Source organism: Aspergillus puulaauensis, chromosome 6 (assembly GCF_016861865.1).
Source record: "Aspergillus puulaauensis MK2 DNA, chromosome 6, nearly complete sequence".
Taxonomy (NCBI): domain Eukaryota; kingdom Fungi; phylum Ascomycota; class Eurotiomycetes; order Eurotiales; family Aspergillaceae; genus Aspergillus; species Aspergillus puulaauensis.
The window spans coordinates 973,679-989,449 of NC_054862.1; the positions used below are offsets into that span (position 1 = coordinate 973,679).

General features: G+C 51.3%; 8 protein-coding genes across 8 annotated transcripts; 4 read left to right on the forward strand and 4 right to left on the reverse strand.

Annotated features, from left to right (window-relative positions):
- Positions 1–475: 475 nt before the first annotated feature.
- APUU_60413S (SDR family oxidoreductase) lies at positions 476–1,576 on the forward strand (the record flags this gene model as incomplete). The annotated part of the gene is made up of 1 exon (XM_041693650.1): positions 476–1,576. The coding sequence occupies one exon, from the start codon at positions 476–478 to the stop codon at positions 1,574–1,576; it is 1,101 nt and encodes a 366-aa protein (XP_041559559.1).
- Positions 1,577–2,276: 700 nt separating this feature from the next.
- Positions 2,277–3,444, forward strand: APUU_60414S (MYG1 family protein; the record flags this gene model as incomplete). The annotated part of the gene is made up of 2 exons (XM_041693651.1): positions 2,277–2,359; positions 2,430–3,444. 2 exons carry the CDS (start codon positions 2,277–2,279, stop codon positions 3,442–3,444), a joined length of 1,098 nt encoding a protein of 365 aa, XP_041559560.1.
- A 130-nt stretch (positions 3,445–3,574) lies between these two features.
- Positions 3,575–5,218, reverse strand: APUU_60415A (putative alpha/beta hydrolase; the record flags this gene model as incomplete). The annotated part of the gene is made up of 1 exon (XM_041693652.1): positions 3,575–5,218. One exon carries the CDS (start codon positions 5,216–5,218, stop codon positions 3,575–3,577), a length of 1,644 nt encoding a protein of 547 aa, XP_041559561.1.
- Positions 5,219–5,518: 300 nt separating this feature from the next.
- Positions 5,519–6,926, reverse strand: APUU_60416A (thiolase family protein; the record flags this gene model as incomplete). The annotated part of the gene is made up of 3 exons (XM_041693653.1): positions 5,519–5,719; positions 5,772–6,716; positions 6,765–6,926. The coding sequence occupies 3 exons, from the start codon at positions 6,924–6,926 to the stop codon at positions 5,519–5,521; spliced, it is 1,308 nt and encodes a 435-aa protein (XP_041559562.1).
- Positions 6,927–7,899: 973 nt separating this feature from the next.
- APUU_60417S (uncharacterized protein) lies at positions 7,900–9,698 on the forward strand (the record flags this gene model as incomplete). The annotated part of the gene is made up of 3 exons (XM_041693654.1): positions 7,900–8,734; positions 8,789–9,044; positions 9,107–9,698. The coding sequence occupies 3 exons, from the start codon at positions 7,900–7,902 to the stop codon at positions 9,696–9,698; spliced, it is 1,683 nt and encodes a 560-aa protein (XP_041559563.1).
- A 560-nt stretch (positions 9,699–10,258) lies between these two features.
- APUU_60418A (uncharacterized protein) lies at positions 10,259–11,913 on the reverse strand (the record flags this gene model as incomplete). Its single annotated transcript, XM_041693655.1, has 3 exons — positions 10,259–10,957; positions 11,046–11,180; positions 11,230–11,913. The coding sequence occupies 3 exons, from the start codon at positions 11,911–11,913 to the stop codon at positions 10,259–10,261; spliced, it is 1,518 nt and encodes a 505-aa protein (XP_041559564.1).
- Positions 11,914–12,721: 808 nt separating this feature from the next.
- On the reverse strand, positions 12,722–13,756 carry APUU_60419A (uncharacterized protein; the record flags this gene model as incomplete). The annotated part of the gene is made up of 2 exons (XM_041693656.1): positions 12,722–13,572; positions 13,660–13,756. 2 exons carry the CDS (start codon positions 13,754–13,756, stop codon positions 12,722–12,724), a joined length of 948 nt encoding a protein of 315 aa, XP_041559565.1.
- A 443-nt stretch (positions 13,757–14,199) lies between these two features.
- Positions 14,200–15,580, forward strand: APUU_60420S (Gfo/Idh/MocA family protein; the record flags this gene model as incomplete). Its single annotated transcript, XM_041693659.1, has 3 exons — positions 14,200–14,312; positions 14,383–14,516; positions 14,577–15,580. 3 exons carry the CDS (start codon positions 14,200–14,202, stop codon positions 15,578–15,580), a joined length of 1,251 nt encoding a protein of 416 aa, XP_041559566.1.
- Between the last annotated feature and the right edge of the window lie 191 nt (positions 15,581–15,771).

Genomic DNA, 15,771 nt, shown 5'->3' on the forward strand with positions numbered 1-15,771 from the left:
GGTGTGGGTGCACCGCATCCAGAATAATGGCATTCTTTATCGAATTTCCTTAGACCTCGATGGAATTCGCCCATGGTCGGCACTATCCGCATAATCCGAGTTTGAGAGGGTCCAGCGTTTTCACTCGCTGTTCTCTACCATGACGCCATACAGACGTTTTCATGGACCGTATATATATCCCTTGCTCGAGCATTTGGAATTTCCACAAATTTGGCTCAGTTTTAGCCTGAACTACAAGAATATGGCTTCAGCAATTGTAACCGGTGCTACAGGTATTTTAATTTTCCTTCGCCTCAGTTTCCTTCGCTTCAGTTTCCTGCTAACCCTCACAGGCATCACTGGCAGCGCCATTGTACACCACCTAAGCAAGGACTCCTCCTATAAAAAGGTGTATTCTGTTTCAAGGAGCGACCCAGGGTACCAAGACTCTAAAATCCAGCATGCTGCAGTCGATCTCCAAGGCTCTGCAGAAGACATGGCAAACAATTTGTCGGGCATATCCGCCGAGTACGTCTACTTCTGCGCATACATGGCGCACGACGATCCAGAGGAACTATCCCGCATAAACGGGACGATGCTATCCAACTTCATTCAGGCACTCGAGAACACAGGCGCAGTTAACAATTTAAAGCGGTTCATTTTAACCTGCGGATTCAAACAATACGGCGTGCACCTAGGGAACTGCAAGCAGCCCTTCTTTGAAGACGATCCCCGTCTAGAGGGCAAAGTCGGCGGCGAAACCTGGCCTCGTAATTTTTACTTCACCCAGCAACGCATCCTCACAGAAGCTGCAGCCCGCAGTAAGGCTAAGTGGGACTGGGTTGCCACCCTTCCCCAGGACGTTCTTGGGTTCGCCCGCGGGAACTTCATGAATGAAGGCACTGCGCTTGGCCTCTACTGTACCGTTTCCAAAGCCCTGGCTGGTTCTGAACTGCCCTTCCCGGGCAGTAAAGCAAACTACTTTGCATTTAATACGTGGACATCAGCGAACCTGCACGCAAAATTCTGTCTCTGGGCCGCAACAGCCCCCAAGGCCGGGAATAACATTTTCAACGTCACAAACGGCGACACAGAATCCTGGCAGAATCTCTGGCCACGCCTTGCATCCCGCTTCGGATGTAAGATCCCTAATCCTATGTTCCCGAATGGCGGAACCGCAGATACAAAGGGGTATAAAGACTACGAATCATCCACGGTCAGAATGCCAAACAAGCACCCCCTATCCACCCGCGCAGCAGATATCGGCGTATCGTCCGACCCATCAAAAGAAGAGTCGCCGACTCTATTCTCCCAAATTGACCCGGAGAAATGGGCTGCGCGAGATGACGTGAATACTGCTTGGGGGAAGGTGCGTGATAAGTACGGCCTTGATCAGTCGGCGTGGGACAAGGCCACTTGGGACTTTATTGCCTTTGCACTCGGGAGAGACTGGAGTTGTGTAGGAAGTATGAGCAAGGCCAGAAAACTGGGCTGGAAAGGGTATGCGGATACCTGGGATGAATTGACAGAGGTGTTTGAAGCCTTGGAGAAGGAGGGTATTCTTCCGCCTGCTGAGAGATTGAAGGCTGACTTTTAAGATGTGGAGAGTCTCCAACTGAAATTAATCCATGCAAGCAAATAGCCATGTAGTGTACAATGTTTGATTCTGCCAGATAATCTATTAGTTACATGGACACCCTTTGCGCTAGCTCCAACACTTGGTAGCTGTACTATCTGCCATTTCCAGCCACGCATATGGCTCGTGGGCAACTCGTCCGTCTCTTGAATACCTGCAGTGGCAATGAACTTTGCCTGTCCGGGAGTGCCTGCCGTTTCATTTTGGCGGCGTATATATTCGCTTTGTCACGGGAACGCTTAGTGGTACGATGGTATGGTGCGCCCAAATTTAGTTTTGAAACTGTAATTTATATGTTCAATATAGATTCTGCAGCTACGAACTGTCGCCATTCCGGCTGTGTAGAATTTGGGGTATCAATTGCTGGGGCTATTTCTTCCCAGCGAACTTACATTATTTTCTTAATAACTCACGAAATATCCAGCATAGTTACATCTGAATATGAGAACGATGGATGATATTCCCCAATGCTTGTCAAGATGAAAGATGATGTTGTTGTATACTTGCCCTATTCGCCAATCAGCGGGCGGCATTTCCAAGCAGATCTGGGCGGAGCTGCAAACAGAGCAAACATCCCCACAACCTAAAAATTCCACGATGAATCCAGCAACTTTGCTGCCACAACACAGAGACAGCAAGGTAGATTCCTCCCGTCTCTTGTATGTTCCGGCAATTTCTCAAAATGGCCTCCGAATCCGTCAGCAAGAAACCCCGCATTGACTCCCCGTCCATCGGGACTCACAAGTACGCCTACCCACCCTCTCCCTCCTTCACCCCACTACCCACTGTTCCATGATACTAACTGATGATGTAGCGGCCACTTTCACGCTGATGAAGCCCTCGCTGTCTACCTCCTCCGCCTCCTCCCCGCCTACTCCCAGTCACCCCTAACTCGCACCCGTGACCCCGCCCTCCTCGCAACCTGCCACACAGTCGTCGACGTCGGCGGTGAATACGACGCCTCCACAAACCGCTACGACCACCACCAGCGCACCTTCAACACAACCTTCCCAGGGTACAAGACGAAGCTCTCCTCCGCAGGCCTGGTGTACATGCACTTTGGGCAAAACATCATCGCCAATCACGCCTCTCTCCCGACCGAGCACAGCAATGTAAGCTTGATCTTCAACAAGCTGTACGCGGACTTCATCGAGGCGATTGACGCCAACGACAACGGTATCGCGGCTTACGATCCCGAGAGTATTGCGCAGGCCGGCATCGAGAAGAAATTCAAGGATGGCGGTGTCACGATCGCAAGCATTGTAAATGACATGAACTACCCCACTCCCGAGGACGAGGCCGCGCAGCTCGACGAGGACGGCCTGTTTAACCAGGCGAGTCAGTTCGTGGGCTCCGTATTCTCTCGCAAGCTCCGCGGGGCCGTTTCGTCCTGGTTACCTGCCCGTGAAACGGTGAAGAGCGCCTACGAGGGCCGGAAGGACGTTCACGGTAGCGGAAAGATCATGGTTCTCCCGCAGGGCGGGGTTCCGTGGAAGGAGCATCTGTACAACTTCGAGAAGGAGGCGAAGGCTGCCGGTGCTGGAGAGGAGGCTGAAGTGGCCTATGTTCTCTACCCCGAGAGTGCCACGGAGGGGTCCAAGTGGCGGGTCCAGGCTGTCTCCGTGAACGAGGGGAGCTTTGTCTCGAGGAAGCCCCTGCCTGAGAAGTGGCGCGGGGTTCGGGATGCGGATCTGGATGGTGTTCTTGCTGCTGAAGGTGGTGAGCCTGCTATCCCTGAGGGAGCGGTCTTTGTCCATGCGAGCGGGTTCATTGGTGGACACAAGACGCGCGAGGGAGCGTACGCTATGGCTGTCAACGGTCTGCAGTAATCGTTGCATAAAAGTTTCTTTTTCAATCTAGCTAGCTAGACTAGGGTAGGAAATTTAATCGGCATTAAACCGAGTAAACTGTACCAATATTCTATATACATAAATCATTTAAACATACGGGTTTACTGGGTTACTGGTGTAGATGCTCGTTAACAACACCTGCAAATGCCTCCGGCTGCTCAGCCATAGGCAAGTGCCCAGCACCAGGAACAATCTTGAGCTCCGCACCACCCTCAACCTTCAGATCTGCTGCCATCTGTGCCATCGTCTTGGGCAACACACCATCACTGTCACCAGCCACAAACAGACCCTTCACGGTAGCATTCTGCATGCGGTCGCGAACATCATAGGCACAGAGCGCCTGCATGGCCTTCTTAAACCCGACCAAGCTGTTCGCACGGACAATGTCTGTGATTCTCCCAGGGACGTCAGGCTGCGTCTCATACGACTGAGGCGTGAACCACCGCCGCACCGTAACCTCGGAGAGCTCGTTTCCGATAATGGGTTCCTTGGTCGTTGCATCAGTGGCGCCTTCAGCCTCCGCAATAGCAGCGCGGTCGTTCCACGCCTTCCGGTTTGTCTCGGGGGCGGAGCTGTTCGTGTCGCACGAGATGAAGGTCTTGACGCGGGACGGGTAGAGCAGGGATGCGTTGAGAACTGTAACGCCGCCGAGACTCACGCCGATGAGAATCGCCTCGGGGATACGGAGGGCGTCGAGGAGTGCGATGATATCACCGGCCAGAACGTCAATGTTTACGGGTGTTTCGCCGGCGGCGGCGGACCGACCGCGGGTGTTATATCGGAGAACGCGGAACTTGCGGTTGCGCTCGTCGGAGAGGAAGGTCTTCACGAAGGAGTCCCAGATGGTGTAGTCGACTAGGATTGAGTTGCTGAGGACGATGACAGGGGCTTCTGGGTTTGTAGATCCCTCGAGGCGGTAGGAGAGGTCAACGCCGTCTGGGGTGGTGATGAACGATTCGACGGCGGGGTTGGCGGGGTCGGGGAGTGTGCGCGTGCGGCCATCGTTGGAGGACCAGGGACCGATGGTGTCTGCGGATGCGAGAGAAGAGAGCTCGCGAGGTGCCGGGCCAAAGGTGTATGCCCAGTTGTAGATGCGGCGGGTCTTGGAGGTGAGCGATTCGGCGATGCGGTTGCGCCAGGGTGTGTCCATGGCAGCCTTGTGCTCGACTCCTCCCAGGCCATTTTGCGCGGCAAATTCGTGGAGGGCGACGAATTCCTTGCGAGCATTGGAGTCAATGGAGGCCGTCGTTAAAAGCCGGCTGCGACGCCAGCCTGGCACGCGGGCAAGCATGGGAATGTGTTCTTCCTTGTACCAGCGCTTCAGGTCGTCTTCCTTGGCGGGGTCGGCGGGGAGGGTGGAGGTATTAGAGATCAGGACGTTGCCGGCGACAGAGGTGTCGGGTTGGTCCTCGAGCGGCTGGAAATCGGCGGCCTTTTCATCTTGGAGGAGGTCGTAGAGTTTGCGGTCCACGGCAATCTGGGCCATGGCCGCCTTCTCGCGCGGGGTCTTGATGCCATCCTCGCGAAGGGCCAGGTACGTCTCGCGCGTCAGCTCGTCCATGTCGGTGATGTCGTACAGCGCCACCCATTCTGGATCGACATCGTCAATGGCTCTATACCGGAAGCCATTGGTGACGAAAGGCAGACGCAGGCGCAGAGGACCGTGTTCGGAGTTGTACCAGTCGTGGAACTGGGCAGCCGGAAGAGAGGGACGAGGCTGCATCGTCACATACAGGAGGCCGGGAGTCGCCATTTTAGATGGTATGCAAGAATCGGGTATATCGTCAATTGAGAGAAAGTATGATTTGGGAAATAATGTTGCCCCTCCATGGCCCTTAATATTGAAGTCATCGGAAAGTGGTTGTGGCAACGACTGCCGACTCCGCAGCCGACAGAATCCCGGATAAACGCTTACCATGCGGGGAGCATGGCAGGATGCCACTATTCGTGCTCCAATCCCATTACTTCAAAGACTTAAGACATTGGAAAATATATAAAGGAAAATATGTACATCGCTTGATTTGCCTACGCTAATATAACACTATCAATTGAGTTAATCCACACGGTCCAATTTCTGCACAACAAGCGCAGTCGCAGCTCCACCGCCGTTGCAAATAGCAGCAACTCCATACTCGCCGGGTTGCAGCTGGTGCAACAGAGTCGTAAGAATACGAGAACCTGAGCTACCAAGAGCATGGCCGAGAGAAATGGCACCTCCAAGGGCGTTGACGGTTGCGTTCTCGAGACCAAGAATCTAATGCGGTTAGCAATAATCTACTAAGTTTGTACAGGTAAGAGCAACAAACCTTCTTGTTGGCCTCAATAACAGCGGCAAACGCCTCGTTGAACTCCCAAACGGCAACCTGATCCTTGGTGATACCGGCCCGCTCAAGGGCGATGGGAACAGCCTTGGCCGGGGCGACTGGGAAGTCAACCGGATCAACGGCAGCATCAGCAGAAGAAACAATGCGAGCCAGAGCACGCTTTCCAGCACCAAACTCGCGGGCAAGATCCCTGTTAGCCAGCACCAGAGCGGAGGCGCCGTCGTTCATGGTCGAGGCATTGCCAGCAGTCACAGTGCCAGTGCCGTCTCTCAAGAACGCGGGCTTGAGAGTCTTCATCTTATCAGCACGTAGATTCTCATAACCCTCATCACGCTCGACCACTGTCTCGCCCTTCTTGGTCTTAACAGTCACAGGCGTAATCTCATCTGCAAACTTGTTCTCGTTCCAAGCTTTCTGCGCACGCTCGTACGAGCTGATAGCATACGCATCCTGAGCCTCTCGCGAAACCTCAAACTTCTTCGCCGTGGTCTCAGCGCAGATGCCCATATGGAACTGGTTGTAGACATCCCAGAGACCATCCTTGATAAGTCCGTCCTCCAACTTGATCTCTCCAAAAGGAGGGAGCTGGCTAGAGCGGGGGAGGTAGTATGGCACCCGTGTCATGTTCTCCATTCCTCCGGCAATTTGGGCTTCGGCAAGACCGAGTTGGATGTTCTGTGCTGCAAGCGCAACGGCCTTGAGACCGGACGCGCAAACCTTGTTGATGGTCACCGCTTCGACGTTTGGCGACAATCCGGCAAAGATAGAGGCCTGGCGAGCCGGAGCCTGCCCGACTGAGCCTTGGAGTACATTGCCCATGTACACATCTGTGACTTTCTCGACGGGGATGCTGGACTTTTCGACAGCGGACTTGATGGCGACGGCGCCGAGCTGGGGGGCGGATACTGAGGCGAACGAGCCGTTGAACTACCATCGTTAATAACGACACAGAATAAATGACAGACTAATAATTACCTTTGCCGTAGGTGTACGGGACGCGCTTATAATGTATGCATCCTGAATCTCCTTAAATGTCGGTCGAGCGGCGCTGAACTGTCTCCGCCACTGGTGTGAAGCGGGGAAGCTTGAGCGCTTGAGAAGGCGGGCAGTGAGCCCGGTTGTCGTTTGAATAGCCATATGGATTGAGGTCAACGTATACAGGGTATTATTCAAACAAGGAATGGCTTCTTCAGTCGTCACGTAGATGAAGGAGAGATGTTGAAGAAGAAAGCTCGTGGAATTGAAGATCCCCTTCCCCGGAAAAGGCGCCGCCAATAACCGCCCCTCCCGCAGCTTGGACCGAGGCTGCTATCACATGACCAGGGCAGAACTCCGAGATGTGGTTATGTAAGCATACGGTCACTGAATTGCTCTCATTAACTAGATTGATCTCCTTGCTGCGGTCTGTATTGCGATTTCTATACCCATTCATAGTCTCAATTTGGCCATAATACGCAATTTGAGCCCTGGCCAGGTTTCCTGCCTCTGAATTCTGTTACCAAGAAAGTAGGCCGAACTGTAAAACTTTGCATCCTCGTGGTTGATTGACGCCACTTCGCAGTCCGATTTGCTTTACATCTTCTGCATATGCGCCTACTAGGGCTTATCCGATCCAGCCTCCGATAGCCAAATGCAAAGCGGAGGCTATAAACTGTCCGATTATCAGCGAACGGCGCTTCCGTCGGAACAGCGGAACAGCTCCGACAGTTCGTCGGACGTCCGACAGGGCCAGGTCCACAACACTCCATGCTTGGATCGCCACTAAAATACGTAGCAGAGTTTGACCTTCTGGACAAAAAGACCCAGATGCCCACATCAACCAGTCAGAGCTGGACGAAAGAGTGCTAAGACTTCAATTCCAATAACAAGCCCCATTTTCATCGCCATTGTGTCGGCACATACTCCGACGCGTATACGGAGTAGTATTAGTGAGATGAAGCAAGGAAAATTCCATTCACAAAACACTGTCGCTGGCGCTGTTGCATTTCGCCTGATGTCTCACGCCTGAGTCATGACTATATATTTGTCTGGATTGTCCTGCTTTTCAAATTGTTTCTTGCTCTGAATTGTCTGATGAATTTTATGTTTTGCATACCTTAGTTCAGCGGGTATGGCAGGCACTCGACAACATGCAGCGGAGAAATCCTTGCATGACCAAACCAATATCCTACCTCGAGGTCAGCTCCTGGTCGTCTTTGCCGGCCTCGCAATATCGCTGTTCATCTCGTTCGTTGACCAAAACGGCATCTCCGTCACGTTGCCAACAGTTGCAGAGGAGTTGGATGGAAAAAACACGATATCATGGGCCGGAACGTCTTCGTTAATCGCGAATACAATGTTCAGTGTGCTCTATGGGCGGCTGTCAGATATATTTGGCCGGAAGATTGTGTACCTGTGTGCATTGGCCCTTCTCTGCATCGCTGACCTGCTCTGCGGTCTGTCCCAGAATGCAGCCATGTTCTATGTCTTTCGTGGCCTGGCAGGTGTTGCAGGGGGCGGGATCAGCTCACTCGCCATGATTATTGTCTCGGATGTGGTTACTCTCGAACAAAGGGGGAAATATCAGGGTATCCTTGGAGCCTCGCTAGGCCTCGCCAATGTCGTGGGCCCGTTCGTCGCAGCTGCGTTTATCCTCCGATCCACCTGGCGAGGGTTCTTCTGGATGCTTGCGCCACTGGCAGCTTGCTCGATCTTCGTTGGATACTTCCTCATCCCTGATAATGCGCGTAAGGATAGCTTTCAGACAAGCCTGAAGCGCATTGATTATTTCGGCATCATTGCTTCTTCCATTGGGATTATCTTCCTGTTGATCCCCATTTCAGGAGGGGGCTCATACTTTGAGTGGGATTCTCCCATGGTCATAAGTATGCTCGTGATTGGGGCGTTGTCCCTTGTGGCATTTCTCTTCATTGAGTGGAGGGTTGCTGTATTGCCAATGCTGCCGAGTATGTTTGTCTGCATGCTGTATCTTAGTACTTGGGAAGCTAACCCGTTAATAGTGGAATTTTTCAAAAATAGAGTCATTGTTGCGCTGTTCCTACAGAGTTTCCTCCTAGGCGCAGTGTACCAGGCCTACCTATATTACCTCCCGCTCTACTACCAAAACGCTCGGGAATGGTCCCCAATCGTCTCGGCGGCACTCACTGCTCCATTGGTAGCCTGCCAATCCATATCATCTGTGCTCTCCGGTCAGTATATCTCGCGATACAAACGATACGGTGAAGTAATATGGTTTGGATTCGGCATATGGACACTGTAAGCACTCAAACCCCATGGCCGCAATCAACAAAGCAACAAGACTGACCAAAAACAACCAGAGGCGCGGGTCTTATGCTGCTCTTCAAAACAACAACCCACCCGGCCATAATCGCAGTTATAGTCGGTATAACGGGTATCGGAATCGGGTGCACATTCCAACCAACCCTCGTCGCCTTCCAGGCACACTGCACGAAGCGGCAACGCGCCGTCGTAATCTCAAACCGGAACTTCTTCCGTTGCTTGGGCGGTGCATGTGGCCTTGCCGTCTCCGGTGCTGTCCTCCAAGCAACCCTGCGCTCGCAGCTCCCGCCGGGGTATAGGCATCTCTCAAACTCGGCGTATTCGCTGCCGGCGCAGTCATCGGTGCCTGCGGATGTATGGGGCGGAATTATGAATGCTTATGCCCAGGCGAGCAGGGCCGTATTTATTTTACAGGTTCCGCTGATTGGGGTTGCGTTTTTGGCGTGTTTGTTGATTCGGGATCATGGGTTAGAGAGGCCGAAGGATCCTGCGGAGGGAGAGGCAGAGAATCGGCACACTGAACATGATGGTGATGTGTCTGGGACTCCCGGTCAGATATTGACGCCAGTGCGACGTTCGTTGGAGGTTGAGAAACGAAATGAAAATGAGAATGGGAGAGAGCAGGTTTGATTCGAGGTATAGATGAATATTTTGTTGTTGCACTGCATCTGCTTAGGGGGGTTTATTTAGAGCATCAGCGTTGTCAATTCCCTATGCATACATAGAATACGGCATAAGTTAATAATTCGCTTTACTAATGTTTTTAGAACATACTCTAATGTCCTCTTCCCTGGTATCATGTTCATGCGTTGCCATCCTCCAACGATATCAACTTAGCGGCCGCGATCTTACCGAGTGTTCCCCAAGAGGCGGGAACTTGGCTGCCTTTACCGCAGCGAGGGCTTGCTCTCCATTCAGGTATAATCAGTAACGTAGGGTCATGTTTAATTGACGATAGGCCTGCGTTCATAGCTGCTACTTTTCCATACCTGGCGTGCCAAGTCTGGGGTAAGCCCTCGGATATAAAAGCCGCGCGCGGCAATAGATGCCGCTGCAGTAAGACAATGCCAGACGTCTCCTACTGTACTCCGTGAGTCTGTCTTCGGTGGGCGAGGAGTATACCAGCAGATACCCAGCTACAGGAGACGTAGTGCACGCGATAAATTGACCACAGTGTTGCAAGTATATACTTAATCAGAATCCGCCATCAGCGATTCAGAAAGATGTGTCACCCTCCAAGAATAATGCCACTTCAACCACCGCTGCGCCAGGTCATCCCGTAGCACTTCCCACGGTAGTTTGCTATGAGATGCCCATTCCGCCCTCGTCCTTATAATAGAATGGGCAAAGGGATTCTTTTGCGTGAAATACCACGACATGACCGGAGCCAGCTGAACAGTCGTGTGTTGAATCAACAACGCCTGCGCTGCTAACGTTTGTGCCTCGGCTTCTGCCGCAGCGCGCTCCGTCTCGTCCGGTGAAATAGTTGTAATTGCCCGACAAATTTGCATCGATGGGTGAAAGTAGAACCCACGGAGTCTAATACGGTCGGGTGATTCCGGTGTAAGAGGAAGATCGAAGAGGGATAAGGGATATGGCTCTCTCGTTCGGTAACGGGCGTGGCCGTCTTGGAACATTTTCCGTACCCATCTTGCTCGGTTGAGGACTTTCAAGGATCTTGCTGAATACTCGGACTGGGTAATCGGGGCTGTGAAAATGCTTCTCATTTCAGTTACAACGCCCGTGACGAAGCAGACGAGTCGAAAGAACTCCCACCAAAGACTTGCGTCATGGTCTGCTTCGCACGCTGATGCATATTCGAAGACGGACTGCCATTCAGGTAATTCGAACATGCTGGAGTCTCGCATTTGATACATTTCGTCTAAGAGCTGAAAAAACGTTAGTATATAGCACAAAAAACCGCACTATACATGCTGATGGAGGAAACTAACATTCAAATGGGCCTGGTGAACTTACGATAGATGGCGCCACACTTTTTAGAAGCATTCGGTCAAATGTCGTTTGATGATTCTCGGGCCCCCTCGATTCAAGCAATTTTATTCCCCCGCGGTTATGAAGAACCCAGTGATTCGATTTAGGCGGACTGATCAACTAACACCCCGTTATAACTAGCGCCCAAACGGAATACAGACAGATCTACCTCATAAAGTGTCAAAAGCCGCGTTGCGCAGTAGACATCAGCCTCCCTACACAGATTAGCATCAGTAATTGCATGCTGCAAGCTTCTCAAAGCTTTTCCGTAGAGGGCGGATATAGTAGACGTTCTTGTCGCACAGCCAAACAAATTACCGGCCTGTGCAGCAAGGCAGTTCATGGCATCGTCAAGGCAAGCGCTGGAGCCATAACGACCGGGGAGGAAGCTGAGGAACGAGAACGGTCGTTGCTGGAGAAGGCTCAAAAGCAGAGTTGGCTGTTTCTGTATAGCAAGGGCTGCTGTTTTCCCTAAATCGACATCTGTAAAGCTTGCGAGATAGGTAATGTCAAAATTAAACTTCACCCTCAACGCCTCATACCCAGTGAGTGAGGGCTGCGGGGCAATGGAGTGATAAACACTGTCATCGTCTTCTGTGGGGACTACGCGCTTCACAGCGACTCCCCGGAGCACCAATGCTTCAGATCCTCCCTGGGTATCATTCTGGTCCTGTTCCACAGTTTGCGTGCGCTGGTGTTTGCGACCTGACCGTGCAGCTTGCCGTCTGATGAGAACTCTCGAATCTTCGTTATGTGGCCCGCCAGCAAGGCACTCGGTAGTGTCAACGAAAACAAAGGCGGGCCCACCTTTGGCGCGAGATCTAGGTTTTCGGGGATCCGACTTGGGTTGCATCTGGCGTTCGGGTTCGGCGTCGAAAGCTGGGTCGAGGTGGAGTTAGACATCGTTACGGGTCAAATTCCCTCCACTGTTTGTCTCCAAAACGGCTTGCGATGGTGGCGCTGACTAAACCACAACTGCGCCATCAAGCTGAGACGTTAGCTCTTCGACATCTAACAACAGGAACTGTCAGTATGAACTAGGAAACCGGTCAGGGTACTCAGAGCTGGAGCCCTCTAGATTGTCGTATCTACCGAAGAGGTCAAGGCATAACTTCGTGTCCGACGCAGCCAAGAGAGGCCAATACCAAAGAACTTTGACGAAAGACACAACGGAATCCCGAATTCATGAGAAACAAAAGGTATCAGTCTCTCCTGGTGATCGACAATCTGATTCATGGTAGTGGCCGTGAATTGTGTTGGGATGGAGAGGGTTCGGAAGGGTTGATGAAATTCGCACGGGAGCTTCAACGACACGCCAAGGTAATCCAAGAGGAATTCAAAAAACAAAAAAAGGGTTGAGGACTCTGAAATGATCTGAGACAACCTTGCTTTATAAACTTTGTCCCTAAAAACAAATACGCCGCAATGCCTGGCCAACATAATGACTACCGGTGCACAAGGCTGAGAAACGCCCAAAAGCGGAAAATGCTGCGCCAACAAACTCTCGACCCCTGTAGCTAGTCATATAACTTGCCTAGCGTGGTTTTACTATCCCAGTCTTGATGGACCTTGGATTTTAATTACAGTACGTAGCATGGACTTCTACACTAGGTCCATACGAACGTGGAGGCAGGCACAACCGTTGGCCTCATCTATGCCCCTCACGGAGCTGGAACACCATCAACAGAAACCAACCGCAAGGTTCTTTCACCTCTTATTCTCCTCCAATGGTTCGTCGAGTTAATCAACTCTTGACAACCCACCAAGGCCCATGCCCATTTTCGAAGGAAATCAGGTGTTGCCTCCCAGTTCTCTGCCCGATAGGGCTCTCCCCAGACAATGAGGCCTGCTTGTGGCGCAAAAGTGGCTCCATTGCTGGTCTCTTGTACGGCATTGTGCTTATCAGCAAGCACTGGCTGTTCAGAGAACCCCGATGGGATCGATAGAAATATATGCGAGTTTATTAGATCACCAACCAAGTCCTTGACCAACTCAGAATGATCGAAAGCAAACTCCCACTTGATAAGATTCTCTCTCAATGTTGGAAATGGGATATAATTTATCCATGATGAGTGAGCAATGTTCCTCTGAGAAGTTGTCGGCGCGAGGGAGCCCATGAAAGTACTCTCTAGCGATGTCTTTGGTAGAATCACCGAGTAGTTGGGAAATTTTGTATAGTCGGACAAGGGTTCGGTCTGGCTCTCGTTATTTATGCAATATTGCATCGTCAGCTGCTGGAGGACGCTTTTATTCTCGCCTAGTCCCCTGAACACGTTGTACTGCACGAGATGAAGTAAGCGATGATCTACTGGTAGAGGTAACCAGGCTGTCCTAGATAAGTGATCTGGTGAACTGTCTTGGGTATGGTCGTCGTTCCCGGTATTTGTGGCCTTTGACAGTGTTTCTGCCGATAAACCAACTTGTTCATCTAAACGCCAGCGATTTATTTGATATTGGCTATTTTTCCTGGGCTTTTTGCTTTTCGGGCCCTCTCTGTTTTGATGACGAGACCCTGGGGCATCAGTCAGTCCACAATGCGTATGAAATATAAAACACAGCATTCAGTATAGATACGAGATTGAACATCGAAAACACATACTGAAGGCTCTTTGGTTTAATCGATTCTGCAACCTTTTTCGTAGTCGCTTGGCATCCCCGGCTGCTTCGTTGGCGCATGTAGATTCAGAGGCGGCCATCTCAATGGCGACATAGGTATGCGTGGCCTTATTTCCCCTAGGGTATGAATGCGAGAAACGAGGAACAGATACAGCGAGGAAAACTCAGAGATGGATTTTGTAGCTATTAATAGGAGGCATTTGTCAGCGGCGAAGTCGTGCTAATATTTCTCACTGCTAATATCCTATATTCCCACTACTCTCTAGCTAGGCCGTAAACGGCAAAAATGTAAGTGTGCACAGGACCAGGTCTCTCTCAATATGGAAATAATATAAGCCAAAGGTGTTGACATTGAGAGTAGGCAGAAGAAGAGAATGACCAACTCAGTGCAACTGTCCACAATTGGCCGGGTGTACCACTCAAACTGCCCGTGGCCTCAAAAATATAAATGACACCTGCTTCCCCAGTACAAATGGAAGCTCAAGGTCGACTGTGAGCAACTCGACAAGACACCGATTTTAAAATGGCTTCGCTTCTTGGTTTCGTTGCCCGAAATTGGCAGATGTCATCTCCCTCAGAGGTTCCAAAGGCACCTAATGCTCTGAAGTTTGGCATTCTTGGTGCTGCTAACATTGCGTGAGTTGATCGCACAGCTTACCTTCGGTGGTATTTTCAATAGCCTGTGGAAAGTATTAACGCTTCCCAGGAAAAGCGTCTTGATCAACCCGGCGAAAACACACCCTGAGGTGAAGGTCCAGGCTGTTGCCGCTCGTGACAAGCACAGGGCAGTGGCGTATGCCAATAAACACGGCATAACTCAGGTGCATGAGAGTTATGATGGTAGGCTTCTCAGTTAAACTCAGATTGGTGAGCTCTCGAGCTAACCACTGCTATCTTCAGCGATCCTCGATGACCCATCCATCGACGCTGTTTATATCCCGCTTCCCTCTAGCTTGCATTGTGAGTGGGTTTTGAAAGCACTAAACAAGGGAAAACATGTTCTCGTGGAAAAGCCTGCTGTTGTCAATGCCATTGAGGCCGAGGCTCTATTCCAGTCACCAGTGCTTCAAAAACCCAACGCTCCAATCCTACTCGAAGCAATGCACCATCGTTTCCAGCCATCATGGCAATACTTCCTTTCCTTGGTCGATCGGTCGAGCCTAGACCGCGTGGTCTCTATTGGCAAGCTTCCATCGTATATCATCCCAAAGACCAGCGTTCAGCTTGGGTATGAAACCGGTGGTGGCAATCTACTCAACCTAGGAACATACGGGATGTGCGTCTTGCGGGAGATTATAGGTGCTGAACCTGAAGAGTGTACCAAATGCACCATTCGAAAAGCACCGCTCAATGGACTCTGTGATGAGGCGGCTGAAGCCAACTTCCGGTTCCCGCATGGCGTTGTTGGCGAGATCGTAACGGATATGCGTGCAAGTGTTTTCATCCTCCCGACATTCATAGCCTCGGTTGTTCACAAGGAGGTGCCGGTAGAAGATGACAGACTTTGCCGTGGTCAGAAGAAATTTCACATTCGCAAAGTTACTCTAAACAATTTCCTGATGGCAGCGGCCTGGCATCGTATCGATATCGAAGATGAGTTTATCATCAAGAAGGTCGATGGAGAAACCAAGGGAGTCATCAAACGATGGACGAAGAAAGAGTCTCGAAAGATATATACGTTCAAAGATGCTGGACTCGATCAACCTGGAGAGCCATTTTGGAGCTCATGGCGCCATCAACTCGAGCAGTTCGTCAACCGTGCTCGGGGTAGGGAGGGCTCCGGCCTCTGGTTCAGCAACGAGGATAGTCTTAAGCAGGCGAAAATAATTGACATGGCATACGAGGAAGCGGGATTACCCTTGAGGCCTACTGGAGGCTTTCCCCATCGGCATGCATCTGCATAAGAAAGGCTATCTAGGTACCCGTCGTTTCGATAGTTAATAAACTCGGAGAAGCAGTCAACGTCCTCAGGGCCACAGCTTAACAAAGCAGCATAAACTGACAGGGTAGTCTACAGAGATTCCACGCAAACAGAACTCCAACTGGCCTGCGTTGGTGATCTCTTCCTTTATGCCCGTTGCTTCACTCGCCGGTC